General features: G+C 41.6%; 1 protein-coding gene and 1 long non-coding RNA gene across 3 annotated transcripts; both read left to right on the top strand.

Annotated features, from left to right (window-relative positions):
- The first annotated feature begins 1,790 nt into the window (after window positions 1-1,790).
- Window positions 1,791-18,204, top strand: COCH (cochlin). Of its 2 annotated transcripts, none has more exons than XM_072337703.1 (11): window positions 1,791-2,075; window positions 2,148-2,192; window positions 7,419-7,575; window positions 12,468-12,601; window positions 12,925-12,990; window positions 13,859-13,903; window positions 13,996-14,143; window positions 14,670-14,773; window positions 15,459-15,685; window positions 15,892-16,408; window positions 17,084-18,204. In XM_072337703.1, exons 1-11 carry the CDS (start codon window positions 1,919-1,921, stop codon window positions 17,257-17,259), a joined length of 1,776 nt encoding a protein of 591 aa, XP_072193804.1. In that variant the 5' UTR covers window positions 1,791-1,918; the 3' UTR covers window positions 17,260-18,204. The 2 variants fall into 2 exon arrangements, with proteins under 2 accessions (XP_072193804.1, XP_072193805.1); XM_072337704.1 differs by having other exon boundaries at window positions 12,928-12,990; window positions 17,084-17,396.
- On the top strand, window positions 2,671-4,186 carry LOC140252713 (uncharacterized). Its single transcript, XR_011903695.1, has 3 exons — window positions 2,671-2,805; window positions 2,972-3,054; window positions 4,069-4,186. It is a non-coding gene; the product is annotated as an uncharacterized lncRNA (long non-coding RNA).
- Window positions 18,205-19,998: the final 1,794 nt, after the last annotated feature.

The raw sequence follows: 19,998 nt of genomic DNA, 5'->3' as shown, positions 1-19,998 counted from the left end.
GCAGCCACCCCCAGCTGGGCACACACCTGCACTCTGCCAACATGGCAGCACTTTGCCTTTCCCATGTCAGCACTCCTCAGGGTCTCAGGGACCTTCCCAAGGCAGCACAGCTGGAAACCTCTTTACAGGAAAAACAGCAGCTCTGTGGTGGTGCTCAATGGATGGCCCGTGTGACTCAACACAAGCATCTCCCGTATTTCCCAGGTTAAAATGAAGCTTCTCCCGGTACCTCCTGCCTTACCCTTGCACCAAATACAATGTGATGTAGCTGCCTGCCCCAAGGCCGGGCTTGAGTGCTCCACCAGCTTTGCTAAACCCAGGGAGCAGATCCCGACACCAGCCTGAGAAGGCAGAGGGGGCTAGGGAATAGGTGGCACCGGGAAGGGAACCAGGGGGTCATTGGGTGACCACCACTACTCCGAGGGTGACACTGGCCATGTGACCAGCATCTAAAATAATTAATATTAAGTGATAGTAATAATTAAGCAACTCCCCTTCTTCAGAAAGCACCGATCAGTGCTATGTCTGCAGTGAGTACCGCAGGACTCCCGTCCCGAGGCAGTGTTTGCGGCCCTTGGCAGCTCTCTAGTTCCCCACCGAAAAAGGGAGGCCGACAGAAGCTCTGGACAGCCGCCCCTACTGCTCGGATAACGTTGCACGGTGATACGACGCAGGTGGGGGACACGACAAGAGGGCAGCAACGACCGCGCCCTCGTGGAACACGGAGCTGGGGTCGGCGGGAGGGGGATCATGTTCTCACTTCGTTTGAAATAAACTCCGAAAAATGTTTACCACTAACGTACCCGGTCACGCGTCTTATTTCGGTGTGCGCAGGATATCCCTGAGCGGATGGAGGACATCTCGCCTATTGCTTTGGAAGCGCAGGAAGAAGCCCACCCGACGCGCGCTCCCACGCGAGCAGCTGCTGCAGAGCCGCGCGGCTCGGCCCGGCCCAAGGAAGGCTGCAGCCGCCCCGCCCCGCCGCAGCGCCCGCGCGGAGCCCGCTGCTCAGCATGCGCCCATTGCTGGGAAGCCTGCAAGCTTACTTCCACCTGAAGGCTTGTACCTAGAAGCAGCAGCCCCAGCAGAGTTAAACAGCGAATGCCGGCAACCAACAAGGAACGCGACTGCAGGCATTCGTTGAAATAAATGCGCTCCTTCCACTCCTGATGCGCTCAGAGCAATCTGCCCATGTTACACTCTCGCCAGTTAACACTTTACAGCATATAAGCAGGTACGCATCGAATCCTACGACTAAGCAGGCTCTGAAGTGTCTTTTTTGTGCATTTGCTTTTTAATTTAAGCAACATTTTGTTTTAACCCAAGGTGAGCTGTACTCTGTCACTGCAGACCGTACGCACCCGGTTCAGTACCGGCGGTCAGGGCGCTCCACCCGCTCGGGAGACGAAAGGGTCCGCAGCCCGCAGCACCCAGCACCGAGGGGGCACCGCGCTGTGGCTGGGCTGCTCCTCGGCACCGGCTGAGCCCGGCCCAGTTTGGCTGCCCGCCGGAGCTTCTGTTCCCCGCTAATTCCCGACGCTGTAACCAACAGCTGTGTCACTTCGTGAAACGTCAGAATGAATCCATCTGAAATAAGGTGTTTGAAACACGCAGGTGACAGGGACACGGAGAATTACGAGGGCTGGTTTTGAGGGGCAAACGACGAAGGCAGGCTGGCGGCGCGCGGAGCAGGGAGCTGCGCAGGGGACGAGTAGCACCGGAGCGGCTTCCCGGCGGCTCCGAGAAGCGCAGTCGCCAGTGCCGCCCGAGCGGACGCAGGCGGAATGGGGCGCGCGGCGGGGGCGGAACGGCAGCACCTGCCGGATCGGGCCGGGCTGCGCCCAGCGCTGGAGCCGCCCCGCCGGTGCCTGCTCCCTCCCTCGCTCCCACCCCGGCCGCCCTCGCCTGCCCAGTGCCCATGCGCCCCGGGAGAGGTTTAAGGCGGGCGCGGCGGCGGCTGCGACACAGCGCTGCGGAGGTGCCGCCCGGTGAGGACGTTGGCTGGGTTGCGTCGCGCCTCTCTTCGTGCCCGGGAGCGTGCCCCGCTGCCATGCAGCTCTCCCAATTTCTCCTCGGTGCGTACCGCGGCTGACGGGGCGACCCGGCCCGGTGCGACCCGGCCCGACCCGCTCTCTATCTCTCTGCAGGCGTCTTCCTGCTCTGCGGCCCCGCGCGTGGGAGTGACAGCTCAGGTGAGCGTGCGGTCCTCTGCCCCGCACGGCAGCAGGACGAGTCTTTGGGGGTGGCTCTGAGAGCTGGCGTGTCATCTGGGGTATGAGAGGCGCGGAGGTCGGAGGGGGGTTGTGTGAATGTAGAGGGGCACGGGGTTGTTTGGAAGTGTTTCCACGCTTGTCTTTCCTGGCCTGAGTGTTGAAGGGCAGCGGTAACAAACGCACCTGCCCGGGGCAGTGCCGAGTGAGTGCAGGTGTGTGTGTGTGTGCCGCGGGGTGCCCGAGCACCGGCAGCCCGAGGATCCCCGGCGCGTTTCTGCTTGTGAAATCAATACGACTTTTGCGCGTCCGCACCGCCGTCATTGCGACCTGGAAAGCAAAGAGCGAACTGAATGTACATAGCGGTGTGGGAGCTGTTACGTGACCTGAGGGACTGCATCCCCGCTTCTGGAGAACGGGTGCCCGAAGCCTTTCAGACCGAGGGAACCGGGAGCCGCAGGAAACGCCGCAAGAAAAAGCTGCACCGACGGGTGTGAGCCGAGTGGTCGGCCCTTCTAGCGCGGACCGTCGCCGAGCGAGGGCGGGTAGGAGCCCCGGCAGCGCGACCGCCTGGTCATCGCCCTGCCCGCGGCCGGTGAGTGACCTGCGGCCTCCGCGAGATCGCTCGGGGTCCCTTCAGCAGGAAGCGGTTATTATCGAGATAACAGTCGTATGTTACGGGACTGCCGTGACCGCAGAACACCAAAACGACGGTGGAAAACCTACAACAAACAACTCCGGTTCCTTTTCTTGTTTTACAGGTGCATCAAGAGAACGGGAAACAAACGAAAAGTTTTTTATAATGCTTTCTCCCAAGGCTTGAGAAGCAACCTCTAATTAGAAGGTATCTGGGACCAACCAAAGTAATGTTAAGGGGACGCTGGCAAATGCTATTGAGCTAGAAGCATGCGTAAACTTTATGGCAAAAAGAAAAAAGAAAAAAAAAAAAAAAATTAAAATTCTGGCATTTGAAGTAATGCAAGAACATCGAGCTTCCTTGAATATCTGCCTTACTAAGGCTCGTAGCTACTCAGGGAAATCTTTCTTTTGTAGTCCCTTTTAGTAAGTGCACACAAATACAGCTGAGTATGACGACTCTGGCTGTTACATGGGAGCTGACTGCACGGTGGGTGCACACTGACATCTGGTAGTAAGCAAACTTGATTTGAGCAGAAAAGTGCAAACCTCAGATTGAAATAAGTAAAACAGCCCTGATGCTTTTTTAAATCCCATTGCTCTTCATACCAAAATATGTACTGAACATTACACAAATCAGAATATAATCTATGAACATGCTTTCCAAAATGTAAGCAGGTGTATTTCTACCAACATGGTTTTCTTTTGCTACAGACAAGGCTGGTAGGAATATTCATTGCATGACATAGAAATCCAGGTCTGTCTGAAGCCTCAAGACAAGAAAAAATGAAACAAACTTCCAAACCTTCCTGTTCTGAAGAGAAATTAAGTACTGTGTGATACATACTAAAAAACAAAACAAAAAAGCCCCTATTTTATGGCCTATTATGCTATCTTGGTGTTAGGAGTCCCTGATGCTTATAACCTACGCAGGTTATTTTTTTGTCTTGTATGAAGTCTAATTTTCCAAAACAATATGTGGAAATTTCAAGGTCAGAGCTCAGATCTCAGTGCTGGTTTTATTTCTCTATAGTCTTAGTGCCTCCTGTCAAAAATGAAGTGAGGACTTCTTGTAGGTGGGCATAAGACACTGCTGTTCAGAGCAAATCAGAGTATGTGGGATGAGGCAAAACTGATGGAAAGACTGAAAGCGTGGTTAGCAGACAGATGTGTCAGAACAGAAGCAAGCCTTCACTTTTTTTTTTTTTTCTTTTTTCTTTAGGTCTACAGTGAAGGACTTTCATCCCTGCCTTCAAATATGGCTTGAAACAGGAGGAAAAGCAGTTTTTGTTATTGTTTTTTTGTTGTTGTTGTTGTTTGTGTGTGTGTACAGATTTTCCAGAGTAACCTAACGCACTGTGCTGCCATAAGGCTTAAACAGGGTTGACAGTGTGGGATTATGGTCATTTTTTACAGACTAATGTGTTATTTTTGCATGTATGGAGGTCTCTGCTTTCTATCAAAGTCCAGACTGGGTAGAGGTCTAAGATTGAGCCCTTTCTTGTTAACTGTAAGCTTAGCCTTCCTCCTTCTAAAAAATGCATGGATTTAGATCTTAGGTATTCATGAAATTGGTTAGAGTATTGGGTCACATAAGCATCCAGAGAAACATTACAAATGCTTCTGCTATTGCATTCTTAAATCACACTCATTGTAACACTTGGGTTTTGTCTCAGTTACTGCTTCTGCAAAGGTGAATTACCTCAGATATGCTCAAACAAACAAACAAACAGAAACCATTTTCTTAAATTTGAGTAGCAGCGCCTCACAAAACTTGGCAAGAATGATTGCTGTGTAAGCTGGTAAATTCTGTATGATCCAGTATTCAGGTATGATTAATGCACTTTAAGTTCATACTGGACTGCTTGTGATTTTACGGGATTCATTAAATAACAGGGAGGGACAAAATCACTGCAAAGCTGGTACCATTAATTTTAACTTTGGTACCCAGTACTTACTTTCTTGTTAGTGTTCCTGACATTGCTAATGTTAGTTTATTGTTAGCTTAGGAAGCTATATCTACATAGCAAAATACAGAACAAAAAACAAAACAGAACCTGCTTTTTAATTAACTGTGTAAGTACCTAAAGTCAAAGTGTGTGTTACAAGACTTTCTTTGCTGATCCAACTGATCTATGAGCTATTAAAGGTCCTAGCTGCAGCATGTCAGCTCTTCATGCAGCAGCAACTTGGTGTCTTCCCTCTAGAGCGCCTCTTTCAAGGTATAGATGAGGATCTTTAGGCAGTCAGTGCATAGAAAATGCACTGGGCTGCAGTGTACATCTGTGTTCTTGTGGCTAGAAGAGCATAGCCAGATTCCTCCACGATCACTGCTATCTTCAATGCTATTGAAAATGTAAAATGTTAGTTTGACACGACTATATTTAGTGAGCGTCTGCTAGTGAGAGGAACACATCTTCAGGCATGTATTAATTAGACATATCCAATTGTATTCATATGTGCAGCCTGCCAAGGAACTAAGCCAGGGTGAGTACATTAGAAGTGGCAGGTATTATAAACTTCCTGTGGTGTTTAGCACTTTTGGAGGCTGGAAAAATGTTCCAGGGTACACAGCACAAGTTGTACTGCAAAACCGGATTACCTTTAATGTCCACCACAGTGATTCCTCTAAGGGTATCCAGCTTTCTGGCTGTTGTTTGATGGCCTTGCTAGTTGTCACTTGATGGATATTATTTCACTACGAAATGAACAGGGGACTCAAATGCAGAGTAAATTGACTTCTTTCAGCCTAATACCAAATAACTTAGCACTTCTAACACTGGAAATGATGAGCTCTTAGGTAGAAGCATGGCCATTCTGCTTGTTTTGCAGACTTTTGCTTTTCAGGCAAAGACTAAACATGGAGAGAATGTGAGTAGGTAAGGCTATGGAAGTCCTAAAAAAATATATATTTTTAGATAACTTGATAATAAGACTAAAGCACTCTAATAGCTCTTACTAGGTAGGCAGCCTCTATTATTTTGAGAGGAGAAAATGAAAAAGCATTTACCTGGACTATATAAACATATTCAGCATATTTAAGTAACAACTTGGTGCTGACAAATAGCTGCTAAGTTTTTTTGGAAGATGGGATTAAACAGCTTATTGTAATTTACATATGTTATTAATGAGGAGTAGGCATACTTAAAAAGCAAAACTACGTGTATGTTCTATAAACATACTTGTTAAGTTTACACAGCGGGAATGAACAGACATGCTTCACTGTGCACTTCCAGCTGTAGATGTTCTGATTGTCAGCTTTCAAGTCAGTGAGATTAGCAGGAGGCTCCACAGCAGTGTGATCTTTTCCATCTGCTGATTAGGAACAGCATATGCTCCAAAAGCACTCTTTCAAGTAACAGTAGCTTATTTTGGGGTCAGTAAACACTTTGGGTTAAGAGTATAAAGGGTGAGCAGGAAAGCAGGCATGAGGCAGAATACTAATCCATGAAACACACTCTGAGTGCACACACCTAATCGTTTGCTAGGCTCTGTCAGCTCTCAATATTATAAAAAGGCTGCAGAAGTTCTTGCACCTACTAGTGCTTAGTGGCGGCAAGAATTGCTCTTAGGAATTTCAGAATAAATATCCAGTCACGAGTTGAACTTATGATGATGAATTGATGTTGATCTGAGCTAAAACCCTAATTTGCTATGATACCAGACTGCACCATTTAGCAGTAAGATGGTAGTTAAGCATTTGAGATAATAACCTCTAAATTTTCAAAAGAAAAAGCTTCAGTCCAACAGGCAGAAGTTAACACTGGTGTACACCTGTCTGTAGGTGTATAAACACATAAGCACAATAAAAGCCAAAGGATGATAATTTGGAGAGCAACCTTCAGGAAAAAAAGGCAGAATTCTTATGCAAAAAATTTATGTGCCAAAAATGAATAAATCATTTTGGCCTTACTGGGTGAATCTCTGCACAACTGTAACAATTTAATATTCATTGCAGTGAGCCAATATGAACATCTGAGATGCAGCTAGTCTTGTTGGAGCAGAAAGACTGGTATTCCCTTTTTGTTTTTTTTACACTGGCTTCAGCAGGATTTATTGCAGAAGCTCAGGGTGATGCAGCTGTCAACCTGTTCCATGAATGACACTGGACAGAGCTTACTAGGCAGTGCACAGGTTGCCCACAGCTGGAGAGCACCATGGGGATGTCTGGATTTTTTGATTCCTGTCCTGGAGATTGCCACTCCCACCCATGCCCATCAGCCCTCTAGGTTTTTTCCCTGGCCTTTGTCTCTGTGGTAAACTTGCACATGTTGTGAACTGCTGCTACTGTTTTCCTCTGTAATGTTTTCTGGGTATTATTTTAATGTTTAGTGTTTCCTTTAAGCTTTTCTGTACTATTTTGCCTCTTCTTTTTCATAAATTAAGAACTGTGTTATAGTTGTTACAGCTGCATGCTTCTAAGTGCCAAAGAGACCTTCACAGTCAAACTGAAGCACAGGATGAGAGGCTGTACCTAATCTCAGATTCAAACAGTGCATCAGAGAGGCTTGCTTAGGAACAATAACAACAAAAAATAAGATTTTCAGGTCACAAGTTTTTCTTTTTCTTTAGCTTCCACTGCTATCACATGCTTTACAAGAGGACTTGACCTTAGAAAGGAGACGGAAGAGGTCCTTTGCCCAGCAAATTGTCCTCTATGGCAATTCTATGTCTTTGGGGATGGAGTTTATGCCTCTCTTTCCAGTGTCTGTGGAGCAGCCATACACAGGTAAGCCAGATGACTGACTGTTAATCCACGCATTAAGTGAGTTTATATATAATCTTGCTACACTTCTAAATGCTAACCTTTTGATGCCATCATAATGTAGATTATTATGGACTTCAGAAAGCTTCCTAATGTAACTGAAATATCATTAGAAGAACAGAGCATACCTGTGGGGGTAAAACTGGGTGGTTTGCAAGTGTCCTTGAAAACAACAAAGCTAGTGATGCTGAAAAGCAGCAGTCAGGCTTTCCCTGTAAGGTAACATGTGTTACTAGCAGACTTAGATTGATACAGTCTAAAAAAGTGACTAATAGGAGAATAAAAGCACATGAAGTTTTTTCTTCAGTTTCAAGAAAGATGTCATAGAAACTATTAACATCTGTTTAAGCCCCTAAGCAATCAGATCTAAGCGTGATTTGGGTGAATGTGATCCATAAGAACTATTTTTAGCATTTAATTCCTTTGCTGGTCACTGGAGAAACCTTTCCTGTTTGCTAGGCAGCAGCCTTTATCCTCTTCTTCCAGTGGCTGTGGTTTGGCTGCTAAAGAAACTTCACCCACAAAATCTGGGGGTGTTTGTTCCCCCCGTCCCCCTGCAGCCCAAAGTTGGCTGCACTAGCTGCAGGAAAACAGCAAGTGCTGTGGCTCAGCTGCAGCATCTGCTTTACTCCAGTTTTTCATTTACTGTGCCTTAGTGGCATCCCTCATTAATTTAATCAAGTTAGCAAAGTGATTCTGATTCTAATAATCTTTTAGATCAGCACTGGAAAAACCAACATTTTTATAAAAAGAGTTACAAGAAACAAGAAGTTCAGATCTTTTTTGTATGTACAGTAAAGCACAGACATCTGTACATATGTAGATCTCCACTGAAGTTCATGTCTTAAACTGTGCACTTTCTCCAACCCAGAAGCAAAAGATTATGCAGTATGCTCTACAGCATATATCAACATATATTATACTCTCTGTGAAATATGCACTGTTTTAAAAACGAAACAAAAAACTGTTTCTAACCACCCAAGCGTTCTAGCAGCAACAAAGGGATTAAAATGTATCTGTCCTTCCAATCTGAGTCTTACAGTAAGCATGCCAGTGTAAATGAACTAAGTCCAAGTCTTCTGAATTAATGGTAGTTTAGCACTCTGGAGGAAAAAAACCCAACAATACTGGAATATAGGCGAAGTATTCTTCTCTTTAGGAGAACTGCTGTTTTCCTGAAGGACCCGCTTTAAGGTCCCATCAGCCTTTCACATTCAGCACAGATTTCTATCTATGAGCATTTCCCCGAGCTATAAGAAGTGATAAATGCTGGTCCTAGTCAAAATGGATTGCTGGATGGAGGAGAGGAGAATGTTGTTCAGGTCTCAGCTAACTTCACTGCAGCCTACAAAAGCCAGTTAAAACATACCAAAGACTTGTTCCTTCCAGTTCTGTGTTGCAATGGCAAAACTTCATCTTGATGTCAAAGTAATTCAAGAGTATGTTGCTAATAAGTAAATACTAACTTCTATCATTCTATAATCATATATGTGTTTTGAGAATTTCAGAGATTTCTTCCAAATATCTGAAACAGTCTAGTTTAAAGCTATGCATACCATGCACTACACCGCATAGCAAGTGAAACGTGACTGTATGTGCCTTAAGTAATGTTAAGAACTACGTATGCATCATGACTGCTGCTAATGTAGACAGAAAGCACAATCACACGGTTATGCTGTTTCCAGAAGCACCATTTTGGGGAGAAGTACTTATTTAATTTTTTTAAACTGAAGAATGATTGTGAGCACGTCAGTTCCTCTTCCCACACATACATGCCAGTTTGCATGTGCTGGGTCCTAACTGAGGCTCGGTTCCTAAACTTTTACATGCACCAAATCATGCTTATTCCTATGAGTACGTCTACTGTGACATGACCATTACTGCAAGAAAAACACTGTGCACTTTAAAGAATTGATCAGAATGTAGCTGTGAAGAATTCTGAATGCTACATATGAATGAGCTTTCTGCCAGCTTAGTTTGTTACTTTTGGCTTTTTATCTTTTTTTCTCTCATTTTATGTGTAATTACTCTCAGGAAACAGAATATTTATTTAATACAGTTCTTTTTCTGGGCAAAAGGATTTGTTTTATTTGTCAGGGAAAAGAATGGAGAGCCTCCTACTAAGCTGACACTGTGCAAGCATAAAGAACTGAGTTAAATCTACCACTGAGTGATTAATTGGATTAATAATCAGAAGGTCAAATTAAGGACTCAGTTCTCAGTTTGTGCAGTTCTGTTCTACTGCCAATTCTGCTAAATGGAGACCTAACTTAATGTAGTCTTTAGATGCTAAATAGGCATGCACATTTTTTTTATAACTAGCCACAGGCTGGGAGCACCTCTAAATAAAAATCGAGTTCCCACAATTTGAGTGGGAACAAGAACAAAAACAAATTAGGATATTACCGATACAGCTGTAAATGAACTATGAACCCTGAGCAGCTGTAGCATTTGCTACAAGGCTACTGATTGAAGGGTTGTCTGGCAAGGGGGCTAGGCTTCTGAGCACCCTTGGAAAACTTTGCTGTATAGGCTGTTTCTGCTGCTGAGTGTTCTTTCTTGCCAAAAGCAATATATGTGCAGAGTAGACAGAGTGAGCAGAACCTAGAGGGCCAGAGGATGCTGGCATGAAACCCAAAACAGCTCCCTGTTGCTGAATTGGTTGCAGTCAGGCAGCAGTAGGTGGCTGCAGCTTGGAGAAGGGAATGGAGAAAGATGAACAATGTGGAAAGAGCTATTTCTGCTGGTAAAAAGGAGGAAAGATGATCTGGCTGTCTTGTCTGTTTTTGTTTTGGTTTGTTTTTTTGTCCCCTGAAAATAACTCCTTTCATCCAAGGACACTACAGGAAATGCTAGCTGCTTATTGCTGTTTGCAATGGGAACTTCAGATACTCTTTGAGCAGCAGCTCTTTTTACCCTCCCTTCAGGTAAAAAAAAAAAAAAAAAAAAAAAAAGCAGGTTGTGGACCCACAGATATTTATGATTAATGTGATTATTAGCATGAAACCACACCGTGTGAGGTTCTGAGCAAACACTTGGCTTCTGGTCTGCAAGACTGAATCTGCTCAGTATGTGTTACTTCTAACAGTCTGCTTCATAGAATCATAGAATGGCCTGAGTTGAAAAGGACCACAATGACCATCTAGTTTCAACCCCACTGCTATATGCACATCACCCTAGACCAGGTGTCCAGAGCCATATCCAGCCTGGCCTTGAATGCCTCTTGCAGCATTTGCACCACTTGCAGCACTGCTACCCTTGTGCTCATGGCCTTTCCTTAGAGTAAAACACCTTGTTAATGTTCAAATCTCTCTCATCACTCCTTATTAGAGAATAAGGAGAAATGTGAAGTACTGTTTGCATTTGCAGATTTTTTCACCTGATTTTAAATTCAAGCATTCAGGATAACTTTAATAAAGCTCTGCTGTCTATGTGGTGCACATATAAAAGATAAAAAGGAATCTGAAACTACCATCGTAATTCTTTCACTGTACAAAAACAAAAAATATATAACCATAATTCCATGCAGAAATGCAAATCATGTCTGTGAATGTATTTTAAGTAGGCCACAAAGAGATTTATGTAGAAACTCTGATACTGAAACCCAGAGCTCATATTACCATAAATATGTACAAGATTTTCTAAGCTCTAGTCTTGATTATTTCACAGTGTTTTAAATCAGATCAGGTTGGGACCTCTTTTCAAGCGGGAAACTAAACAGATAAGAAAAGTAAACACAAAGGCACTCATTGCAGCATTTCGGTAGTTTTCAACCAGTTGTTTGTATTCCACAGTACAGAACCTGCCCAACTGCTACAAATAATTAACTTTTTTCTTCTCTTTAGACAAGCTCCACATTGAATTTTGCCCCCCCCCCCCCCCCCCAGAATAGTATCCATTCTTCCAGTAGCATATAAAAAGAAATCTGAAAAAAAGTTACGAAGTCTTTGTATGGGAGATTGGTAATCACAGCCTGAACCTCTGATTAATCAGCTGGGGCAAGTGTGGGGTCAGCTGCGGGAGCACAGGTGAGAGTGATGTAGCTGTGCTCCTGGAAGGGGTGGAGCTCAACTCCACCTCCTCTGAGACTGAGGCAGCATCTCTTGGAGATTGCTCTTCAGTGAAGACTGCCCCAGCTTCCTCAGCTAAGGCATCACCACTGCTGAGTTTCTCTTTTGCTTATAACCTCTGTACATTTACTCCAATCTTTGCTAGCATTTGTATATTAGCCACCTATACAGCCTTTGACTGTTCCAACAACACAACCTCTCTGCCTGTAATAACAAATGAAGTTCTCTTGGGGCTGCTTTTAACCCTGAAGTTTCTTAAGCACATCAATCTACTGTTCTCCTGGATGTTCATACATCCTGTAAGTCCCAATAGTGCTGACAGTCTCAGCACACAAGTATCAGCAAGAGTTTCAAAGTAGTCTTGGATAGCCAGCAGATCCGGAAGGCAATCTCAGAATGTGTTCATGGAGCCATAAAATGAAGCTCAAATGCATAATGATAGCGGCCTTCTCTAAAGAGGTTTTGGGCTCAAATCTCTACTCAGTTTTAGAAAACTTCCCCAGTGTTTTCACTTCTACATTTCTGTACTGAGTGTTCTAGGGTGGCAGTGGGGGTATAATAGTCTGTAATGGTTTCTAAGCCTGTGTGATGTCCTGCAGAATAGCTTGCCTTAACAATCTTTTCAGTCCCTTATAGTTAGTTCTAGCATGAACACAACCACTTGCCTGAATGGTATCTTTTACAGGAGACTGCTGTTGAATATATAGTCTCCAATGATTGTAAAACTGTATGTTCTTGTAATTAAAGTGTCTGATTTGTAGTAATTCTTTTTCTTTCTTCTCTCAGAGGGGTGATCACCAATGCAGGAGGAGCTGTAAGAGTACAGACTCTCCCAGGACAGGAAAACTACCCGGCTGTAAATGCCAATGGGATCCAGTCTCAGGTGCTCTCTAGATGGGCTTCATCTTTCTCAGTGACTCGTAGGTGGATCACACTTACTACTTTGCAAACTGTATTCCAGATACTAACAGAAGTCTAGGAAACTTTTTCAATGTGCTTATATATGTGAATAATGTGATTGGTATATGAAATGTAGAAAAATTTTCAGTTCTAACTCATTTCATCTTTATATTTTTGATTATTTGCTTGAAATAGCTACAAATAGTCTAGATCAGTCCTTCTAGATTATACAGGAAGTCCCTAGACTACTTTTAGTAAACTGCTGGAAATACAGTATTCTTAAAGCACTCAATTTCTCCTACATACATTGAAATAATGTTAATTTGTTTTTCCAACATTTTAGCAGGTACCAACAAACTAGCGCTTGAAGCAGTGGGACGATCAGTGTCAACAGCACGGCCTGCTACAGGTACCAGCCATACCTCTCCAACAGTGGAAGTCTCCTGTTTTAAGACATGCTAATAGGGCATTAGCTGACTAACATGCCATGTTTCGTAGGATGTACTTATAAAGAAGAAAACATATATGAAATGCATTTCTGTGTATATGTCATCGGGAAAAGGAAGAATTGCTTATAATCAGACTGATTTTTATTTCAGCAGCATTTGTGTAAATGAAGAAAAACTTGAATGAATTTGGAAAAGTGATACAGGTGACATAAAGGAAGGAAAGAGCCTGTGAGCTCATGGGATATTCATTCCTATTAAATGACAAAGATGGATTTTGCATTCTTTTTTACAGAAGTATTTAACAACTAAGTGCTGTCAGGATTTACAAAGCAGAAATTTAGATGCTATGTGAATTTCTCTGCAGAAAGTATCACCAGTGAAAGGCTACATCAGTTTTTATGAAGGCTAGTGGCATATATATACAGGACTTAGATCTCATTTGTGAACAGATCATCTGCTTTACAGTTTACGTCCCAGCTTGCTTCCAAAGCATAAAAACTGTTTCTGTACAGTTAGATAGCTAACTGAAAAACAGTAGGGCTTGGGATGCTGAATGACAAGTGATTTCTGTATAAGCATTTCTGTACACATTTCAGTAATCAGCTAGGCAGCTGTAGAAAGGAAGGTTACATTGTTTCATTTGAAAAAGAATATTTTCCAAGGAGCAAAGAAATAGCACTGCAACTGTAACTATTGAACTGACCAAAGAATGATGCCATCCCATGCCAGTTTCCACTGAGGATAGACTGCAATGCAATTCTTAGAGTCTAAGCTTCTTCTGTACATCTTGTTGATCTTAAATGATCCATTCTGTATCCTTTATTAAAGGCAAAAGACCTAAGAAGCCCCTTGAGAAGAAGGCTGGAAACAAAGGTAGGAATTCACAGGCTTAACTTTTGAAAAACAAAATCCTAACAAACATTTATTTGGTGCTAAGTAAGTCTAATTATTTTGAATGCTCGCAGACTGTAAAGCTGATATTGCATTTCTCATTGATGGAAGTTACAACATCGGCCAACGCAGATTTAATCTGCAGAAAAACTTTGTTGGAAAAGTAGCGGTAATGTTGGGAATTGGAACGGAAGGGCCTCATGTTGGAGTTGTACAAGCCAGGTAACAGCAGACCTATACAAAATATAACCAAGCAACAAATAAGAGAATTCAAGAAATGTATGTTTTGCAGAACAGTATTTGCTCAATGATGGCAAAAGAATAACAAGAGAAGATAAACTCAGCTCGGAGCAGTTTGTTGTACCACACTGACAGATGTCCATGTGAAGACATAACAGACTTCATAATACTCTGCCTCTGTAACACTTAATTGTGTCTGTTTCAAATACACAGATGCATTTAGTTTAATATCTGGCACAATAAAAATATTTTACTGTATACATTTTAAACCTAGTATTTTCTGCTGCTCTCTAAGCTTAAGAAATGTGCTGTTCTTCATTTGTCCACACTGATAAATATTTTCTCTGGCTAGGTATTGAGTACAATGCTATGAAAGGATTATTCTCTACATTTTTAATTACTATGTATGAGCAAGAACAAAATGATTCAAACTCAAATTTAGCTTGCTAATACCACAGAGTTATGAAAAGTTGACTACGCAGTTCACTAATGTTTTATTTTTCTGCAGTGAACATCCAAAAATTGAATTCTATCTGAAAAACTTCACTGCTGCAAAAGAGGTTTTGTTTGCCATAAAGGAATTAGGGTTCAGAGGGGGCAATTCCAACACAGGTGAGTTCGTACCTCAGTGAAAACAGAAGCTATTACTTTACATAAGTAACATATAAAAATATGTACAATTTTGTATTTTATTTTTATAAGTACAATTACAAATTTAAGAAAGTGTTTGAAAATAGAGCATTTAAATTTCATTTTAAGCAGTTCAGGCTGCTTACTGTATATTTTATTAGTGCAAATATAATTTCCTGTGTTTAAACAGTAATCAGCTTTTCACTTCTAACAGAGTGGGGTCCTGAGACAAATTGTTGTCTAAAAGGCCTCACATTTCTTTCCTGTCGAGTGGCAGGGGCTAATTAAATAGCAAGTGGTTGTGAAGGGATATTTGCCAAATGAGGAAGCTAAGCTTTCCAGATATGTTGTATTTCATAAACTAAATTTAAGTAGCTTCTCAGCTTTGTTCCTTCTAATTCATTTAGCAGGCATTAAGATATCTGCTTAGCATAAAACAAGACCTGTAGGGAGGGGAATTTTTTTTACTTTTAGTTTTGTTTTGTTTTTTAATAAGCAATAGGTTGTTCATGCTTCATCATTACTCAAATATTCTGGGATGCCATTTTCTTGGTTTGCTGAGTTACACCTGAAGTCATAATTAAAATTCAGCACAATTTTATCTACAAAACTGGTACCAAAATGTTGCTGTATTATTTCTTCATATTCATTTTCTCTTCAAAACTAGGGAAAGCTCTGAAACACACAGCTCAGAAATTCTTCTCGATGGAAAATGGAGCACGCAAAGGAATACCCAAAATCATTGTAGTGTTTCTAGATGGCTGGCCCTCAGATGATTTAGAAGAAGCTGGTATAGTGGCCAGAGAATTTGGAGTCAACGTGTTCATTGTATCTGTAGCAAAACCTACAACAGAGGAACTGGGAATGGTGCAAGACATCGGTTTCATTGACAAAGTAAGAGAATATAGTTATTCATTTTTCATTCCTGGGAAGGACTAGATAATGTACTTCATGCTAAAATTTCAAGTATTTAAGGTTCTCATTAATAAAATGAAACTTTCTGCAATTTCTGGAGGGAGGTGGGAACAAGCTTGGTTGTCTGTTGACTATCTACAGAACCTATTTTGGTATTTGCCTTTTGACTTTTTGTTTTCAAATAGGCTGTCTGTCGCAACAATGGCTTCTTCTCTTACCAAATGCCCAGCTGGTTTGGCACCACCAAATATGTAAAACCTCTTGTCCAAAAATTGTGTTCACATGAGCAAATGTTGTGTAGCAAGACATGCTATAACTCTGTCAACATAGGCTTCCTGATAGATGGTTCTAGCAGCGTTGGAGAGAGCAACTTCCGACTCATGCTTGAATTCATCAGCAATGTTGCAAAGGCTTTTGAGATCTCTGATATTGGTTCCAAGATTGCAACTGTGCAGTTCACATATGATCAGCGTACTGAGTTCAGCTTCACAGACTACACCACAAAGGAAAAGGTCCTCTCTGCTATCCGGAACATTCGTTACATGAGTGGTGGCACTGCTACTGGTGATGCCATTTCTTTCACAACCAGAAACGTATTTGGGCCAGTGAAGGATGGAGCGAACAAAAACTTCCTTGTAATCCTGACTGATGGTCAGTCTTATGATGATGTTAGAGGACCTGCTGTCGCTGCACAAAAAGCAGGTAAATAATCTTCATAGGCAGTGGGAGATGATTCATCCCATTTCTGCTGGATTGTCCGTGTCAAGATTTTAAATGATGCTCTAGAGAGCAAATAAAGTATCACACTTGTCTTAAGTTTGGCAGAACAGGAGCTCTGAGAAACTGTTTTCCATTAGGATCAAAAATGGGATTAATTGGCTTGATAAATAAAGAAAAATAAAGAGCCATGTAGTGAAGCTCCAACCAGCAATAGCATATAATATAGCATTATTTTCATCCTCCATCATATATATGGGGAAAAAAGAGAAGTAATTTTGATCAAAAAGCCTCTGGGGCTGCTGATGCTTGAAAACTAAGCATTATGTACGTGAAGGATCCAAATGTATTTCCAAAATTCTTCTAAGCAGTAATTCTTGAAACACAAGAATCACTGTCACTGCTATGTTCGTAGTGACCACTGAGAAACATCTATGGTACTTAACTAGTAAGACATACTGGTATTTCTACCAGGGTTCCTAGACAAGTACTTAATTTATGATATTTAGTGGCAAAAACTAACCATCCTTGACAGACTACAGGTACTGAAGCACTGTTTTCTAATTTATATAATGGATGTAGAAATTGCTTGTTTTTCTCGCAGCCAAAGACAAAATAGTTTAATGTATTTTCTTTCTTTGATACACTCTAACACTTTAGGAATAACAGTCTTCTCTGTTGGTGTTGCCTGGGCACCTCTGGATGATCTGAAAGATATGGCTTCCGAACCAAGGGAATCTCATACCTTCTTCACTAGAGAGTTCACTGGATTGGAGCAGATGGTTCCTGACGTTATTCGAGGCATCTGTAAAGATTTTTTGGACTCTAAGCAATAACACAACAATCTGCTGTTGGATAGTTTCTGAAAGTAAAAATTATGAGTCTGGAATGGTCCCTCTTAAAGACACAAGTTTTATTACATATACTATCATCATATAAGGGAAGGAGAAGGGCTACTTTCTGTAGTCAGTTGAGGGTCTTGTGAGCTTGTGAGAAGTTGTACTTGATATGGGAAAGCAGAATTTGGCCAACAGCTATTATTACTTCCAGTACATTTATAGTAGCCTGAGTTTTGAAGCTATGCATATTGTGCACTTATGGCTATCAGTTATCAGCAGAGGAAACAATAGAGTTCTGATATTTTTGCTGCCACTTCCTAAGTGCCTTCTTGCAAGATAAAAATAATATAATTTTAAATACACAATAATACCTTCTGTGAACCTTCCATAGCTTATGATTCTGTATCTTTTCAAGGAGTTCTTTTCATGGTGTTAAGTATTTTCAGCTTTAGTTGTGCAATGGCCATGAGTGCCAGGCAGCTTAACGGATGTTTCTCTACTTGAGATATAATGATTTCCAGAGTCATTAAAGGTTGGAAATAATCTCTGAGATCATTAAATCCCACCCTAACCCATCCCCACCATGCCTATCAATCATCTTGGTATCATCTCGGTGAATGATACTGCCATCTGGTTGGCAAAATTTACACCAAAAGGCATTTATTTATACCCACAGATCTACATGGTTCTATGACATCTTGTGGCACAGATTTTGAGAGGCATTTACAGTAAAGCAGTTCTTTTTGTAGGTCTGAGACCCAAATATTACCATTTCCCACAGCAGAGAAGTCAACTGGGATATTCATCATACATCTGCTTACCTGGATTTTCTCTAATACTCTTTTGTACTCTTTTGATTTCAAGAAATTATTATTGGTTACAAAGTTCCTGATGGGAACCTTGGGCAAAGGCATTATATTAAAACATGCACTGGGGAATGAGATACCTTTGGATTTCAGTTTGTTTTCAAACCTTGAAACATAAGTGGTTTATATGGGATTACATGGTTAGAGAGTAGATGCAAGTGGGATGTAGCACCTCACAGAATAACAAGTTCTTCACTAGTAGTGGAGTGTTTTTAGATATGTATTTCTCAAAGATAAAAGAACAGTCTTCCTGAAAAGTGGCCTTAATTTTATTATGAATCTAGAAATATATTGATATTTTTATACCTACATTCACGTGGTTAAAATTACAAAATGGCTTACTGAGTTCTTCCAGATACCAGGAGTGAATAAAAGACTTCAAGCATTCTTCAGGAAATAAAGTTTTTTTTGCAAGTAAAATACAATGAAGAAAAAAGCAATCAGCATTTTTCCCATCAATGCAGAATTTCCCCTTTTTTCTTTTTTTTTTTTTTTTTTTTTTTTTTGAGCTATTGATTGTTAAATTCTAGGTGTGGAGTGGCTCTGAAGGGATTATATTCATTGGGCTTTTATTGTGCATTTTTATATAACTTATGACTGGCTATATATTACACTAAACATGAATGGCAAGGATGCCTTGTATTTTTCTATTGTTATCATTGTTATGTGTTTATAGAAGAGAGTATTCAGCTATTGCTGTATAAATTTATGTGCAAAATCAACTTTGTGAAAAAGCTTAATTAATTTAGCTTAAATTTTTATAGAAATATATGTAATGCAAAGAACTGGGACTACAGATATTTCAGTATCCTGTAATATAAAAGTCTTTTTATGATGGACCTTGTGTAGTACAGCTTGAATAAGTTGTATATCCCGTTTCCTGTCTAAATTATTTTCAGTCTCCCCTTGGGGTGAAGGGCCAAAGGAACCTAAATCATCCTTAGATGCCAAGGATACTTCTTACACAGATTTTTGTTGTTTTTCCCTAATTTGAATCAGTCAGTACCAAAGTTTTAGCAGTTGTTTATATTAAATATGGTGCTAGTTGAATGATCTGAATATAAATCACGCATACCGACCAGCACAACCACATTTTCCCCCCCAATCTACTTCTACTGTTGCAAAGAAGATGGCAGCTTTACTGATGTCATTCCTTCACAAAAGAAAAAGGTCTGATTTCCAGAAGCCACAGCACTACATTGCTGATAGATTTTCATTTTGTCAAAATGGTGATGACATTATTTGTACCCTCACAGAGCCCAATTACACTGAGGTAAGAAATAGCAGGTACAGAGAATAATTCTTTAAATATGTAAAGTTTATACAAAAGCAAGTAAGAACAATTTTGATCTGGAAGTACGGTCTGTGACACAGCAAAAAGGACTGAGAGCTAGTGAGATAGAGACAGGGTGGAATGGATGTGAACCATGCTGTAAGTAGGTCAGTTTGGAGGAGTGGTACAGAGTCTACATACATACCAGTACAGAATGGTACAGAGTAACAGATATGAATTTGAAGCTTTCTTTGGGGTGAGAGAAAAAGTAAAGCCACAGCATGAGAGTTCAGCTTCATGCTGCAGGACCAAGCAGTAAAACAGAGTTGCAGCCACCATCACTCTTGCAAACTCCATTTGGGAACACTGCTTTGGGTATCAGGACTGTCACTCAGGAACATGGCCTGCAAGAGAACCACCCTGTTCTCTGCTGAAAATTATCACAGAACCATGGAATGCCTTGAGTTGGAAGGCACCCCAAGGATCATCAAGTTCCAAGTCCCTTGCCACAGGCAGGGCCACCAACCTCCAGATCTAGTACTCCAGACCAAGTTGCTATGAGACCATAGAATGAAAACTTATATGCCCTTTTCCCTT

This window comes from Excalfactoria chinensis, chromosome 5, assembly GCF_039878825.1.
Source record: "Excalfactoria chinensis isolate bCotChi1 chromosome 5, bCotChi1.hap2, whole genome shotgun sequence".
NCBI classification, from domain to species: Eukaryota; Metazoa; Chordata; class Aves; order Galliformes; family Phasianidae; genus Excalfactoria; species Excalfactoria chinensis.
This window is presented reverse-complemented; position numbering and strand designations above follow the sequence as displayed.

Bases quoted from the DNA above. Each gene is read 5' to 3' on its own strand.
- COCH (XM_072337703.1), top strand. From the start codon at position 1,919: ATGCGCCCCGGGAGAGGTTTAAGGCGGGCGCGGCGGCGGCTGCGACAC. The intron at 14,144-14,669 runs GTAACAGCAGAC...ATTTTTCTGCAG, and splicing joins GTTGGAGTTGTACAAGCCAG to TGAACATCCAAAAATTGAAT. The intron at 15,686-15,891 runs GTAAGAGAATAT...GTTTTCAAATAG, and splicing joins ACATCGGTTTCATTGACAAA to GCTGTCTGTCGCAACAATGG.